The sequence below is a fragment of the Cololabis saira genome, chromosome 6 (assembly GCF_033807715.1).
Source record: "Cololabis saira isolate AMF1-May2022 chromosome 6, fColSai1.1, whole genome shotgun sequence".
NCBI classification, from domain to species: domain Eukaryota; kingdom Metazoa; phylum Chordata; class Actinopteri; order Beloniformes; family Belonidae; genus Cololabis; species Cololabis saira.
In genome coordinates this window covers 7,085,928-7,103,276 of record NC_084592.1, presented here as the reverse complement: position 1 = coordinate 7,103,276, position 17,349 = coordinate 7,085,928, and the positions used below count along the sequence as shown (strand labels likewise).

Sequence of the window (17,349 nt, the reverse complement as noted above, 5' to 3'; positions counted from 1 at the left end):
TTTGATAATTTTAGGATCTTTTTTTTTTTTCCCCCATGCTGACACATTTAAGATGATTTGAATATCAGTCATTTTCAGGGGGTGAAGTACAAATGAAAATAGTTTTTTGGTAAATATACAAGGTGGAGCATTTGCTCTATCAGGAACCAGTCTGAAGGTTTTGGCACAGCTCTGCTGTGAGATTGTCTGCCATCAGCACAGCTGGTAACTACTGATGATGAGTAATAAGTTGTTTATTATATATATTAATAGAAAAGTAGTCCCTCAACAGTGATTGTGTTTGACTTCTAGTGCTTTAACTGCTAAAGGTTAGCAGTCCTCAGCAACAAAAAGCGCTCAAATTATTCTACAGTCCATCATACTAGTGATGCAGGATTTGTAACTTGACACCTTTTTTTGGTTTCTATGATTTTTGTTTTGTATATTAACAAAATGTACCTGGTCAGAACTTAAAAGCTACTATAGTTTATGGTGCATTTACGGATCCTCGTTAATTCTAACTTTACTAATATCAGTATCGTGTTTTCATAGGTTACATAAATATATTTATCCATTAACATCAGATATCTCTATCAATGACTTTATCTTAGATTAGAGGAATGTTTAACAAACATTTTGGGGGTGCGATTCCTATAACTGTGAAAGTGTGTCTCGTTCACGAACGTCGCACAGCGTATAAAGGGACTGGAAGGGGAGGCAGTGAAGGCCACTTGCTGTCCGAGTGTGGTGGTCTCTGCAGCTCCAGAGCAGAGACACGTCTGGACATCTGCAGCCGTCACCACCATCTCCTCCTCCCGAGGGCTCGGAGCGACCTGAACCTGGAGCCCGCGGTCCTCGGTCCCGCCGCGGAGCCGCAGCAGCTCCGCTGGGGCGGCGCAGAGCGGCAACCGCCGCCGTGGAGCGACGAGCTGGCGGAGATGTCCCGGCACATCTACACCCGCCGCGGGGCAGCGGAGCTGCACAAGCCCGCCCTGCAGGTACTGTTCTCCTCTTTATACCTCCAGTTTTAATGCAGTGGACGTTTTCAACTGTGCAAAATAAATCTGATATTATAACAATATTGTATCATATCCAAAAATAAAAGTGTACCCTGCTCCGAGGAATAAAAAATGAATTAAATGATTGTTGGACCCCCACAGGCACTAAGGCTGATTTATGGTTCTGCGTTACACCGACGCAGAGCTTACGCCGTAGGGTACTGTACTCTCCGCGTCGCCGCGTACCTTACGCCGTGGCTACGCCGTCGTTTTAACGCGGAACCATAATTCAGGCTTTAATCCCCATGACGGTGCTTTTGGGTGTAACTAAAGATGTCCAGTATTGTCCTCGTTTCTAACCAGCTTTCAGAAACAGTCCTGCAGGTGATGAGGACTTGATGTATTGAAAAGGGAATGAAACGGCATGTTTAATAATTAAGCATTTCCTGGCAGAGCTCCTCGCATGATTTATCACTGCTCCAAATCACTTTTCTACTAAAGGAAGATGGTTCTTTCTTCTATTCAGCACATTTTTATTTATTTTTTTGTCTCTTTTAGTTTTTTTTTCCTGCTTCAGGTTTGAATCAGCCCTCAAAGAAGTAAAACCATAGCAATATATTGATTTAAAAACAATCCATTGATTGATTATAAGGCAAGGCAAGGCAGGTTTATTTGTATAGCACAATTCAACACAAGGTAATTCAAAGTGCTTTACATCAACATTAAAAGCGGCAAGACATACTTAAACAGTAAATAACAAATAAAATGAAATAAAACGATAAGAAAAGAGGTAAAATAAGAAGCACAAGTTGTTAAAAAAGGGCAGTAGATTACAGCAGGTACATCTCATTCTTACAATGGCAAGAATTACATTTCTATACGGTCAAAACGTACAAAGACCGGGTCAAATACAGTATTACAAAAGTAATCTGTAACAATTCATACGGTGAATTAAACCAATTTGACAATTCCATGCCACAGGCAACTGATCAACTGTTTTGAGTTGGATGATCCAGGTTTTGGACATTTCATTGCACCTATTTGAAGTTCTGACTGCAATATGATTCATAATTCTTTTTTTGAACTTTTGACAGTTAATGGATTATTATGGGAATGACTGAGTTGCTCAGGGTGACTGATTGGTTCAGCCTCAGATTAACTTGAATGCTGTAGTGTTGTTTTTAGCAGCCTGTTTCAATTTTAGTTTTAGTCTAGTCTTTGGGTCCAGCTATTATTTTAGTTTTTATTAGTTTTAGTCACGTTCATTCTCCTTTTAGTCGTGTCAAGTTTCAGTCGACTAAAAGTCTGAGCATTTTAGTCTTATTTTAGTCAGAATTGTCCAGGACCATTTTAGTCTAGTTTTAGTCAAATATTGTATTTAGCCAAACCCATTTTACAATACAAGGTTATCTTATTATTATATTATTGTTACCTTATAGACTCAAGAATACATTCATTCCAGATACGGAAAACTTTTGGGCGACACATTCAGTCTTCTTTTCCAGGTTTAGGTAGGAAAGTGTATCCAAAGATCTAAAGACTAAACTGATTTAAAAGACTAAACCAGAGCAAACGACGTAAAAAAAAGTATATTAAGGATCTTTGTTATAACATTTCGTTTCGTCTCGTTTTGGTCAACGAAAATGAAGACACATTTTAGCAGAGTTTTTATTTTGTAATCTACATTTTAGTCTGGTTTTTTTTCGTCTACGATATTGCATTATATATTTAATTATCGTTATCGTCACATGACCAGCATTTTCGTTGCGTCTCGTCTTGTTTTCCTCAGGTGATAAAGGTTAATTGACAACGATATTTAGTCATAATTTCCATTGACGAAAGCAACTTTAGAATGCTGAACGGAGCAGGTTGTCCTTCCTTCACCTGAAAGATCGGCTCCAGTTATGACACAAAGTTTGTTGTATATTGTGATATCCTTGTTTTGAGTTTCTCAGCGCAGCCATACAGCCGATGGTGCCCTGAAAAATGTGAACCCTTTCACTTTGGCCCAGATGCTGTACAGCGTCACCGTGGGACAGGATGGCACACATGCTGAGTTAGGAGAGCTGCGACTGAAGCCATTTATCATGCACCCCCCTCCTCCCACACCTCAGGTGTTACGACAACACACTTGAACAAACTGGCTTAGCCAAAAATAGGTCAGGGGAAGAAAAATCTATACCATCGAGCAGCGGTCGTGCAAAAACTGAATTTATCCAGGGTTTTGTGGGCTGTGGCTTTCTGAGAGAGCTGTGATGGATTGACTTCATGTAATCAGGTCATCAGAGAAGAACAAGAGAGAGCTTGGTGGAGCCACAGCCATGCGCCCCCCCCTCCAGGGACTGAGATGTTAGCGTTAATGGGACTGCTGGAAGGAAGGTGCCCTTGAGTTTGATGCAGGAGGAGGAGAGGGGGGAAAGACGGGTAAGATGCAACAAAAACCCAGATACAAATTACAGCCTCAGCATTATGGAATATTCGGGGCCAATTCTCACAGGGAATAAAAGAAGATAAGGATAAAATGTACTTTACTGTCACATGGGAGAACTTGCCTTGGAGTAAAAAGCTGCGGCATCAACATGTAAAATCACAAAAGGAGAGCATGCTGTTCCAAAGACCACAATATATCAATCAAATGTTATTTATATAGCAACTTTCATCCAAGTACATGAAATACAAAGTGCTTAACATTTTGACTGAAAAATAAGCATAATAAAATTAAAATTAAATAAAAACTGGGAGACCAATGCACACTGACATAGCCTACAATAGTTAATTAAAATGAAATAATGACAAAAGTTCAAGAATTAAGGCTAAACATAATCAGTCCACAACAATAAAATATAACAATAATAAAAACATTACAAGAAATAGATGAATAAATAAAACAAATACCTCTAAAAAAATGTTAAACAGAATAAAACTATAAAATTTGATGCTACATAAAAGCCAGACCAAAGAGATGAGTTTTTAGTCTACGTTTAAAAATGTCCACATTTCCAGCTCCTCTCAGATCCTCCGGCAGGCTGTTCCACAGTTTTGGAGCATCGTGGCTAAAAGCAGCATCACCAAATGTTTTAGTTCTGCTCTGTGGAAACAGCTAGAAAGGAAGAGCCAGAGGATCTGAGTTCCTTCCTGGTTCATAGAATAAAAACATCTCTGAAATATACTCTGGTGCAAGCCCATGTAGCGCTTTATAAACTAATAAAAGAACTTTGACATGGACACAGGTTGGCTGGTCTTACTGCCAGTAAGTGCTTGACCCTCTGGATCACAGATTTTCTGTCTTGCTCAAAGGGTTCGTGTTAACCCACTTCTGTCAGAGGAGCGTATCAGAAGCACCGGGTGCCCACAGTAGGCCTGTGTTGAAAAAAATCGATTTCCCAATTCTAAATCGATTCTCATATTAATTCCTAAAAATCGATTCATATGTCTAAAGATCGATTATTTTTTTTTCTTTTATTCATTTATTTTTTTTTTTTCATCAGTACATTACAACTTTTGGTTATTTTTTTGTTTATCCCCAAAAAAGGAATGTTTTGTTGGACACGAGAATAACAGGTGCCATGTTTTTGCCTTTAAATATGTTTAAAGGTATGAAAACATTAAAGTGTGAGGTTATAATTGCATAAATTGTCTATATTTCATTACTTTATATACTGTCTTGGGGTTACATTTGCAAAAAATGCTAAAAACCAAATGCTCAAAAATTAAAAAAACAAAATAGACGAAAATGGAACAAATAAAAACGGAATGTGGGAAAAAATAAAACCGATTTCATACGGCCTCTGTTTTGCTGCCCTGGATCTGTTTGATAATTCTGATCCACATGATGTTTCTGTTTGCAGTTCTATCAGCATTCTGGGAGCTGATTGGTCCTTACAGCATCATTAGCTGCAATTGTTGAATCTCAATATAATACTAGTATTAATATGTTGCAGAACTACAGTCATATAATTCATGCAACCGCTCAAAAACAGTTTTAATAACACTAACCCAAATCAATATCGGAATCGGATCGAATCAAATCTTGATAATCAATTCTGAATCTTAAGAATCGGAATCAAATCGATTCTTGACATTTGAATGGATCCCCAGCCCTAGCCCACAGGGCAGCGTTCTTTCTCCGATGCCGTTTTCGCTGTTTACTTATGACAATTAATTCAATATGCAGATGATTTGGCTGTAGTTGGTCTTTTAGTGAAGATGGACTCTCTTGGTGACCTCTCTTATATTGCTCACATGAAGGCCCTTGAAACGTGGTGTCTTCATAGCCATTTATACATAAATGTAACCAAAACGAAGGAGCTTCAAGACAAAACAGGAAATGAAGATGGAGCCCGTTTCACTCGATGGCCAGCTTATTGACTCTGTAGAAAGCTTCACGTATCTTGGTACTGTTCCTCATAGCCATTTGAGCTTCTCTGGAAACACAGATTTTATCTTTAAACAACGTCAGCAGCGACTCAGCCTCCTCAGAAGACTTAGCTGGCTTGGTGTTAATCCAGAGGTTTTAGATGCGGGATACCCGGCTCACCTAGAAAGTGTTTTAACCCGCCATCTGTCTGCCTGCTGTCACCTGACCTGCCAGTGCTACAACAAACAAATAAAATAGTTAAAATAGGTAGTAAAATAGTGGAGGAAGCCCTTGGCCAACATGTATACTGACAGGACCGGATCAGAAAATCCTGTCCGACAGCTCTCATCCTCCGTCCTGTCACTTTGAGCCTCTGAAGTCTGGGAGGCGCTACAGACTTTCCTCTGGCTAAACGTTGTTAAAAAAAATACTTCATACCAAATTGCATGTCTGAGTACAACAAAGTAAACAACCCACAACCTTCAACTGAGCTGCTACGCCCCTGTTTCATCTTACTTTTTAAAACATGTCTTTTATCCAGGCTTTTATGTTATACTTGTGATTTTAGAATTGCTCATCTTTTATGTTGGTGAGCCGAAGACAATTTTCCAGCCTGGTGGACGATAAAAAAATATTCCATTCTATAGAAGTAAAACAGTTTTCTAGTGAACGCTGGTAGAAAGTGGACTGCAGTGAATCATGATGCTTCTATTTAATACATTGTAATAATAAAAAAAATGCCACTGAAATTGTAAATCTACGACAAACACACTGAAGAATTTTTTTTGTTTGTTTTTTTTTTCCACCCCAAGGATCAATATACTTAATAAGACAAATAGTGTTTGAGCTTGTCATCATTCATTTGCAGAGGGATTGGATGATGCCCAAGCCAAGGGCATATACACAAACATAACATGCTCAAAATTATGAATAAAAAAAATAGAGCACAATTTTTATATGTACTTAGATTATTATTTTTCAATAATTCTTACATGAAAAGTTTAAAAGAAGGAGAGCTTACATCTTCCTTATTCATCAGTTTAATGTCTTGATGGCAGGTGGAATGGATAAGTTCTTGTACTGTTTTCACTTGGACATTGGTATCCTAAATCTCTGACATGATCATTTAAAACATTTCTATGCTTTTTATATGAAGACTGAAGATGGGTATGTCCTTTTTTCAAGCTCTTTGTAAAAAAAGTAAACTCTGCTGGAGCCAAGAACAAAGGTTTTCACACGATCCTGCCAAGTAAGACACGGGTATTTAGGTATTTCTAAGACGACACCTTTTAGCTCTTTCATTACCTTTGCGAAAAGTTGGTCACTCTGAATAGTTTTGGGCAAGCCAAAAGTTGAAAAGAATTTAGTGAGAACTTTTACAACTGGTTTTGCTCTGAGAGAGCGCAGTGGGATGGCCTCAGGGTACCGCGTCGCAGCGCACATAATAGTCAAAATATACTGATGTCCGGATTTAGTTTTCGGTAACGGGCCCACACAATCCACCGACTCTCGTTCAAACGGATCGGACGTAGGGGTGCCAGAGGAACAGGTTGGTTGGGCTTTCCCACAACTTGACAAATATGACAGGTGCGGCAATATTCCGCTACGTCGGTTTTTAACCCTGGCCAAAATAAATTGCGCAACACACGATTATACGTCTTTTTGACACCGAGATGGCCAGCTAAGCTGGAGTCATGTGCTAGACTCAAAACCTGCGCTCGATAGTCTGTTGGCACAACCACCTGATTAACAACACTCATTAAGACACTGTTGTCCAAGAAAAAACCACAAGGCTGGCTGTCGTCCTCGGCGGCTACAACAGAGGACAAAAACAAAGTTAGAGACGGATCATTTCTCTGAGCCTTCATCAACATTTCTCAAGGAAACACATCAAGCTCAGTGACACATTTTGGTACCTTTTCACACTTAGTAGCGGGGGACACTGAAAAGGAGGGCTCACCCTCATCTAATGTAGCCATAAACGAGCTAGACAAATCCACAACATCACCCAATTTGCTGCGCATACAGGAAACACATTTGGCACAGAGGTGGGGCAGCAAGCAGGTGCAACCGAAATGGGATCATTAACGACCTCTGGCAGAGGAAACACATTTCCTCCGGCCAGATCGTTACCTAAAATAAACGAAATGCCACTAATCAGAAACCGTGGGAGCATGGCAACTTTCACACGTCCCGACACAAGTGGTGAATGCAAATGGATCATGTGAAGTGGGGCGTTCAGTTCACTAATTTTAATTCCCCACACTAACAAATCAGAAGAACACAAAGTTTTGTTTGAGAGGGGCAGAACACTAGCCAGCATGAATGAATGATAGGCGGCTGTATCTCTGAGGATAGTTACCGGCACTTTATCTGCTTCCTCACCGGTTACTGACACAAATCCCTGAGAAACAAACGGTTTGAAACGAGGGTCAACCTCCGCATTTAACTCTGCTTCAGGTGAAGACCCAGTGTGTTTTACAGGTGGGGACGCAGTGTTTATAAAACCCACACCTGCAGGAGGGTTAACATTTTTGTGTTGTCCTTTTTTCCTAAGAGCCGTATCAGCACCTATCTGCATATTAAATTAACACAAGAAAACCACAGGACACACACACACACACACACACACACACACACACACACACACACACACACACACACACACACACACACACACACACACACACACACACACACACACACACACACAGAGCAGACAGACTACAAAATATGACCACAGTCATAACAAAGAGAAAAAAAAACAGAAGAAAAAATTCACATAAGAAAAACTGAACATTTCCTGTAAAGGAAAAAGTGGAAAAAAATAGGGGGTCCTATTATTCTAAATCAAATGATTTAGAGAGCAGAGCATTCTTCAGTTTCTTTTTGTACATAGACAGTGACAAAGATAAATCAATTAAATGTACATAATTGTTCCACATGATAACTGCACGGTATTTAATAGAAAACTGACCATGGGATGTTTTATACAATGGAAGATGAAGTTTTTTAATAACTTGAGAGTTATTAACAAAATAATATCTAAAACCATAAGGTAAATACTCAGTCTTATGATTCACTTTAAACACAAATGTACAGATTTGAAGAATGTTGATGTCATCGATAGTCAATAATTGCAATTTAAAGAAGAGAGGTGCACTTGAAACATCAGCTTTGGAAAAAGTTGCTAATCTAACAAAACGTTTCTGCAACAATAATATTTTCTGCAAATAAGATGGAAACCATCCTCACCTGCTGCTTCTACCTCCAACCAGGGGTTTGTGATCAGGAGTTGGATGGATGGGGCTGTTGCCGCTGCTCTTCCACCTCATGTTTCACTCTTCACGTGTTCAAAGCCAGACCAGGAAAGCTCCAGTCTACAAATGTTAAAACGTCGGTATTTATTGTTTGGGATGCACGATATTGATCCGACCGATCATTTATGGGTCGATATGGGAGGATTATGACATCATTTTTATCGGTCCCATAAATAGACCCGATCAATTTTCTATCCGGGATATGTCACATTCCTCATCGATCTCATCTGTGTCTTTCCTGGCAGGACCACAGCAGGGCCCGGTGTCTGCCTGGCTGGAAATAAGCACTGACGGCACAATAGTGCAGCTTACACACCGGTCTGTTTGTTTTGGGTATTTGTTTTGATGATAGTGATGTTTTTCAGAGCATATTCAACAAGGATTCAGAGAGGACGACAGAAAAAACAGCAGGCTATGACACAACCAGTCTCATATCTCATCTGAAAGGTTGTCGTGGCGATGAAGCTTCATTAGGAGAAGATGAAGCAGCAGCTAGTCGCACTAATAACCAATAACACGTGTACTGCAATAACCAATAACGAGTGTTGATGTTCTTGTTCAGGAGACATTTGAAAACGTTTGAAAAAAAGTTTTCCAGACTCAGTAAAAATGCTGAAGCCATAAATGATCAAAGTAATGGAGTCAGCGCTTTCTGATGATTCTGTAAACACCTTTTCTTGAGGATGCAATTTATTTAGTTGTTTTTCATGTCAGTACATTTATTACACCTTTCGTATCCTCATGTAATTGTAAAAGTCGAGATGTATTTTATTTTTGGTTCATAAAATACTTAATTATTTTTGTTGTTTTCACTTAAAGGAGCTTGAGGCTCCTTTTAAGAAATGAGACTCTCTAGCGCCACCCTTCACCACGACGGCCGTTGGGGGTACTGCAGCCAACAGTGAAGCCGGCACGGGAGAACGGGGAGAACGTGCATGCAGCGTCATGTGACGTCACATCCACAGCCCAGCGTGGGAAATTCGGGACCGAATTGCAGCACATTTTGCAGAACACAGCCTGTTCAAGGCAAAGGAGAGATACACTAGAGGATCATTCTTTTGGGTTTGGAACGCTTCATCTGACATTATTACTAGAAAACTTAAAATGTATACGGATTTTTTTCATAAATCCTGCCACAATCCGGCCTCAAGCTCCTTTAAAGCAGTCAACATTCTGTTAACACATATCTGTGCATTAGATTTACTAAACTGTGAGTGAGTGAGTGAGTGAGTGAGTGAGTGAGTGAGTGAGTGAGTGAGTGAGTGAGTGAGTGAGTGAGTGAGTGAGTGAGTGAGTGAGTGAGTGAGTGAGTGAGTGAGTGAGTGAGATTGTGTGTGAATTGACCATATACCTTGCGTTTAAGATTTATAGATGCACACATATTTTCCATGAGCAATCACCATTTGACTGTTTGATATCACACATCCCAAGTTTCTGAACAAAAGTGTGTTTATTGTTCGTTAAGTATCGTGGTACCGAAGTCACACCAAAGAGAAATGATCAGTTGGGGATCTAGGGCTTCGGTTTGCTCTTATAGTTTGGCCAGAGCTACTAAAATATTAGTTTTTCCATCACTGCATCTCAAATGTCATACTTTTCTGGGTTCGGACACTGCAGGATACATAAAGATTTTGCCGACGAACCCACCGTGGTCGGGCTCCTCTCAGGCGGAGACGAGGCGGTGTACAGAGATGGGGTTAATAAACTGTCAGTGTTCAGAGAACAACCTCTCACTGAGCACCACACAAGCAAAATAACTCATCCTGGACCTCCGTAAACGCAGAGCTGGCCCCTCTGATCGTCAACAGAGACTGCTTTGGAAGAGTCCAGACCTTTACATTCTTGGGCGTCCACATCATGGAGAACCTCCTCTGGTCTGCCAGCACCAAGGCGTGGTGAAGAAGCTCAGCAACGTCTCCATGTCCTAAGGTGCTCGGGAGAAACGGCCTGGAGAAGAAGCTACTGGGGTCCTCCCATCCTGGCGTCATCACAGCGGTACGCTGGGTGCAGAGCAGCAGACAGGACAGCCCTGCAGAGGGGGATCAACACGGCCCAGAAGATCACCGCTTCCTCTCTAGGGATGGGAACTGAGAAGATTTTTACCATTCCAATTCCATTTTCGATTCTGCGTAACGATTCGGTTCTTTATCAATTCCCTTATTGATTCTCATTTGGAAAAAAAAGGACAATAAAAGTTCACCAAACATCACCAATATACAGTGGCAATTCCACGAGAATGTCCAACATTTCTGTAATAGAAATTAAAATTCTCCTTTTTAAAAGGAGAATGATATGAACTGAGCACAATAAAACTGTCAGCCAGTGACAAATAATATCAAGTCAAATCCAATCAAACTGTATATTTTGCAAACCTGCATCCCTAACCCTTTGATGAAATATTCACTTGGCAAGTATGGAAAGTTGCCCTGTTGTCATCTTTTTTACCGAAATGTAACGAGGCTTTCGAGCTTGAGTGCCATGTTTATTATTGACTGCTGGCTACGTGCGTGATGACGTCATTCGTGCTCACGGGACTTGAAAAGGGAATCGTTTTCAAAATTTGCAAACGATGCCTTGAAAAAGGTCTATGACCGAAACGTTGGCCCAATAAACACGAGTACGGTGAGAAGAAGGTGTGCAGGAGTTTTCCTTTTTAAAATTGGCTGCAGCTTTCCTCCTCTGACGCACCTTTCTGCATATCCGGTGTGCTAAAAGTTTTCTACTTTGGATTTATCGTGGCACAAAATGGAGAAGCGCTCCAAATTTAATTTTATGTCTGACATCTAATGACAATAAAGTCTTTCTATTCTAAGATTTTATTATATTGTAAATATTGTGCATCCCTATTATACAACAATATCCATCCAATAAAAATATTAAGGGTATGAAGGTTAGAGTTTGTTTACTTTCCAGTAAGTTATTTCATGAATGTACACTTGCAGCTGAGCTGCTCGGGCTGCATCACTGCGCTACATAAAAAGAGAGGACTTGATTATGGAGCACTTGCTTACTGATGTGTGTGTGTTTTGGCATCACCAGGGTAACAGAGGGACCTACTCCAGACGCAGCCGGCTGAAGAGGTCCGACGGCAGCACCACCTCCACCAGCTTCATCCTCAGACAGGTAAGACGTGTCTCTCAACAGAAGGGCTCGGCACATTCAGCAGGGGAATCCATCATTTTACATGGCAGTTCTCAGACGAGCAGCGTGTGTTCTGTCTGCTCTGGGAACAGACTGAAGGATCCATGATTAAACCCTGGCTGAATCCAGGCTTTTCTTTCTTTTCTTTCTTTGAAATGAACAACATAATGCACTAAAGACTATTGAGGAAATGAGAACAAGGTGTTGGAAGATTGGAAGTGGAGATCCAGGCATAGTTGAAACCTTCAGAGTCACCACGACTGCGTCTGGTTGTTGTTTTTTTTAGAAACAACTAAGTTGATGACATCCTGTCCAGCATCGACAGGGAACAGGGGAACTCTTCGTAGTGAACATCCAGCATTTCAGTATCCACGGTGCCGAGACGCTCCTTCACAGTCGCATTTCCAAAAGATTAGTGGACAGCAAATTGCACCTTCTTTACTTTTAGCACTCTTTCTCCTCTATTTTCAGTTTATAGAGTCCAACATCCATATGGAGAGGTGTTGGAGTCCAGAATAGGTTCCTGCAGCCGTTGTCTCTGTGAAACACATGAATCCATACTCTGATACTGATATCCTCCCGTGTTGTCAGCACTCCAAGGTGGTCCGTCCCTCATGATGGACGACCTTGAGATGGACGACCTTGAGATGGACATGTCCGTCCCTCATGATGACTGAGCCAAGGTTGAAACTGCCACCTCCTGGCTCTCCTTTGACTCTCTCCCTACATCCATGACTTCACTTAAACTATCTGACTTTTTATTAGTTGGAAAGCTTAATAAGCGTCTCTCATTATAACATCTATACTTTTGTATTTGCTCGACGTCATTATAAATGAGGGCTCGCCCTCAATGATTTTCAAGTTTAAATAAAGAAATATATACGGTATACATATATTCAAAATAATTACTGGAATTACTGACAGGAATCTGCCTCTCCTGGCTCACTGTGGAGAAGAGGCTCTCATTCAACACACTATCAATGTTTACATTGGTTACTAGTAGTAAAACTCCAGTTTTTCTGTTTGAACAAGTTGTTTTTACTAATACTATTCATGATCACAACACTAGAGGCTCCAGGGGCCTGTACTACGAAGCGGGATTTGGGGTTAGCGAGGTAACTTCAGGTTTAACCCTGGGTTTTCAGGACTACGACGGTGGTTCACTTCTTAGCGGGGCACATCGCCATGGTAACTTATGCTGAACCGCTAACCTGCTCCGGAGCAGGTTATGTTCGAGATACAGATCGCCGGGTGTAAAAGCACCGCCCACTGACCAATCAGCTCTCTTGGAAAATGACATGCCCTTTCGAAGAGAATCCAGCGGAGCTTGGTGCGCGGATCGTGAGAGGATCCCTCCGAAGAGAACGCGTATTCAGGGACCACCAAAACCCCTTTGCTTTCCCTGATGAGTACCTGTATGAACGATCCAAAAAAAAAGGAAAAAAAGAAAAAAGAGGTGGAGGAGAAAATAAAAAATAAATCAATCAATGAATAAATAAAACAAATCATCACCCAAAATCCGATGTACAGTCAATCCAAAACTAATACCAATTAAATAAATAAATCAAGAAGAAATGAAAAAGAAGATGCATTTGTAAGGGGATAGCAAAAAAGGGATTTTCAATTTCGTCCCTCGAACATTCTGAGAAGTCACTTTAAAATACTAAATACCCCCCTCCTGAAAAAATAAAAAATTAAATTAAATTAATAAAAAAACCCAATTCTTTGGTACAGCATCAGCACAAGTTATCGGTCAACAACAATAGTTATAGAACCAATATATACAGACTGTCTCAGAAAATTAGAATATTGTGATTTTCTGTAATGCAAACACAAAAACAAAAAAAATGTCATACATTCTGGATTCATTACAAATCAACTGAAATATTGCAAGCCTTTTATTATTTTAATATCGCTGATCATGGTTTACAGTTTAAGATTAAGATTCCCAGAATATTCAAATATATGTTTATATCCCTATGAATTTACGCATTTATACAGTCAGCGATCTTTTGCCAGCTGTCTTTCCTGCATTTTGCAGCTGCAACTGTGTTGCTTTTTGCCTGTATTATATGCCTATACTCATCATATTTCCGTAAAATTATTGTTTGCTCTTCGCTACTGAAGTAAGCGGCTCTGACAGCGGACTTCTCCATGCTTGCGATTGGTCATGCGCTGAAAACACTGCCCCTTTTATGTGCACGCGCTCATATCCAGATTGGAGAAACCTGGGTTGATATACCGAGTTGATAACCACCGTCGTGTGACCGCTTAGCGTGATTGCAATTGTCCCGCTTAGTGAATCTGGATAAGGAAAAGATATCCTGGATATGTTGAACTTGCTTCGTAGTACAGGCCCCAGTAATGGTCTGCTTGTATCGCCTCGTTCAAAAACAAATGCTTTACAACCTTCTTTTATCTACAGATCAATGTCTGTCTGGAATTATCTACCTCAGTATCTCCGCTGTATTTACAGTAAATCCATTTTTAAGAGGAAACTTACATTTTATTTAAGACAGTAATTTCGTCTGTTTGGTGTGTTGTGGATATGATTTGTTTTAGATGACGGGTTTGTCTATTATCTATGGTATGTATTTCTTTTGTTTTGTGTGCCTTTTAATTGTGATTGTACTGTACATGTTGCGGGTCCCAGGAAGACTAGCTGGCTGCTATGGCACCAACTAATGGGGATCCTTAATAAATACATAAATAAATCGCTAAGGCAGCACCGCATCCAAACCAGTAAAGACAATATTTAAAATGTCTTTGTTTAATGCAAAAAAAAAGAAGAAGTTAAGTTCAGTAGAAAATCTTAAGAGCTACGTCATATTCACAAGGCAACGACTGCGTCGCTGATTGCAGTTTAGTAACTCAAACTGCACGGCCAGAGTAGTCATTTACTGAGCAGCATACGTTTGTGAGCTGCAAGCTTCACGTTACAGGGTTTGTTTCTTATTGCCTGAAATCTGAGTGGAATTCACTTTGAAATAAATACTTTAATAAAGCGTTTTTGATAAAAGTTTGCCATGACTAGGATACAGTCCAGTGGCCGCTGCATGATAGGAGCTCCAACACTCGCCCTGAATGTTTGAACTCACCTCAGGGGGCTGATGAGCATGAAGCTTTGCTTTGTTGCTCGCTTTTGACCTCAATTCATAATTTCACAGCTCCAAGTTGGACTGTAATTTCTCCTTTGATATGAAGTGAAAGCAGCGCTGATATGAGATGATATGGCACAGGGATGAGAGCTGTGGGCCGCTGCTCTGGTGCCGGGAATCAGTGGCCTTTGTTTGGGCCTGGGAATTGAGCCTGCTGCGGTTCTTTGTGATGCGTCCATCATCAGTGTAGCATTCAGAAATCCTCTGCTGTCTGAATGCAGATGAACTGCCTCTTCTATATGTGCCACTGTAAAACAGATTAATTTTGTCTCCTGTAACTAGTCCTTTCTGTACTGTATAATACGGTCTGGGCTCAGCGTGGACGTTGTCTCCCCATGAACGAGTCACCGAGGAAACGGACGCCCCGTAAAGTCACACAAGGACAGTTTGTCTTTGATTAACTTTGTCTCCGACCTCTTCTGTTTCATGCTTTAGCATCTCCATACTTTATTTTTTTGTTTATTTTTGGCTTTATCTCAAACTAAAACAAATCACCATCAAATTAAAAGCGTCAAAATATAAAAAAAAGCTAAATAATTTAACAGTCTCATCCAGAAATAAAGAAAAGCAAAAAAATATGTGGGGGAGAGGGAACAGGAGGAAGCATAACTTATTTAGTCCTGTCCCTTCCTCACAATATCATATCATATGCAATATAAAATATAAAAATGTAAAATTTAAATAAAATAAAATAAGAAAAGAAAGAAAAAACGAAATAATAACAAAAAATAAATAAATACAACACAAACAATAAACAAAGATCAATACATAATTAAACTAGCCCCCTACAATATCCTAAACTCAAAAATGTAATTTCCAGTCACTTCTTTGATGATCCATGACCAGCCATGAATGCAGGGAGTTACATTTGTATCGTATATGGATCACATAAGGAACAGAATAATAATAACAGAAATACATACAGAAGGTAAATTGAGTTCTTTAGAGGTCTTTATTTTTATATTTGTCAAGAACTGTTTTCTTGTATGTGTTTTTAAACTGTATAGAGTTAGTGCTTCGTTTGATTTCTTCATCAAGACCATTCCACAAAGTTCCCCCACAGACTGATATGCACATGCTTTTAATTAAGAGCAGTACGCACACAAGGTTGTTTAAAATTTAGTTTTCCTCTTAGATGATATTTTCCTTCTTTATCTTGAAACATTTTTTTAATGTTTTCAGGCAGTGCATTATTTCTTGCTTTGAACATTATTATTGCTGTTCTAATTTTCCCTAAGTCCAACTTAGTGAAAATGAGATCTTCACCAGTACTGTGCAAAACAAGGGTCATATCACAGCCAGAAGGTCTCAATTCATGTCTGATTGCACTTTAAACTAGATGGGTTTAGAGGATTCACAACAACTTTTCATTTGAAAGATCTTTAATGTCTAATTTTGTACTTCACACCCTTTATCCCTGCTGTTCTGCGAAGACAATGGAGCTGAAGAAGTGGCAGATTGTCACACCTTGACAGTTGGTGTTTCTATTTTAATCACAACCCACCAGCGAATGCACTGTTTGTTCAAAGTGTTGACTTCATCAGCTATTTATTGAGTTCCAAATGCTTGAAATCAGCGTGGAAAAACTACACGGCTCACAGAAGGGAAGCGTTCATTGTAAAAATCTAGAAGGATAAAGACCCTTCACATAGAAATGAGGGGGAAAGTAAATAAGAGAATGACACACAAGCTGTTGCCCACTTGTTTTCCACATTCCACATTCAGACGGTTCTGCAACACCTCCGCGGTGATTACTGTCATCAGTGGGATCGTCATCAGGTGAGCCGGAGAGCAAGTGGGTTCTGTTGATTCCCTTGTGTATCCATGGCGACAACCACCCTTCAAAAACAGAGGTCAAACCCAGAAAGAGGGTTGATCAGCAGCAAACAACACCTCCGCCTTCTTTTCATAAGACAGTGCAGATTTTTTTGTTTTTGTTACATCTAATACTGACGTGAAAGAAGAGAAAAATGTGAATAATCTTTACAGAAACGTGTCCAATGTAGCTATTAAATATTCAGACTCACTCCGCTCTCCATCTTCCTGGGGGCAGCACAGTTGGTGTTGTTCTGCATGAGCTCCCCTGGGTGCAGGAAGCGTCTCGGGGGGAAAACTGCTGGATATATCGGGATGGAAGGGTGGTACATATGGGTCTGGGGGGGGAGAGCCCTCGCTCCATCTTCTCATCGGTTTCTGGAAGCTACAGTACATGCAGCAGTGCTATCAGTTACAGTATATGCAGTACTAGAGTTGTAAAAAAAAATCAGGGGGGATGGTGGATTTTATCATATGGGGACAGATAATTTGTGCTGATTACAAATAATATAATATATTACAAATAATAGCAGTGACCAAAACACCTGCAGAAATACTGCAGGAATGACATAGCAGCAGTT

At 40.1% G+C, this 17,349-nt stretch overlaps 1 protein-coding gene across 2 annotated transcripts in view; it reads left to right on the top strand.

The window, feature by feature from the left end:
* The first annotated feature begins 730 nt into the window (after positions 1 to 730).
* The window catches only part of cacnb4a (calcium channel, voltage-dependent, beta 4a subunit), a 67,111-nt gene continuing 50,492 nt past the window's right edge, over positions 731 to 17,349 (top strand). For both annotated transcript variants that reach the window (XM_061723147.1, XM_061723146.1), the window contains exons 1-2: positions 731 to 977; positions 11,694 to 11,777. In XM_061723147.1, coding sequence (XP_061579131.1) covers positions 918 to 977; positions 11,694 to 11,777 — 144 coding nt within the window. In that variant the 5' untranslated portion in view covers positions 731 to 917. The remainder of the gene's footprint in view (positions 978 to 11,693; positions 11,778 to 17,349) is intronic.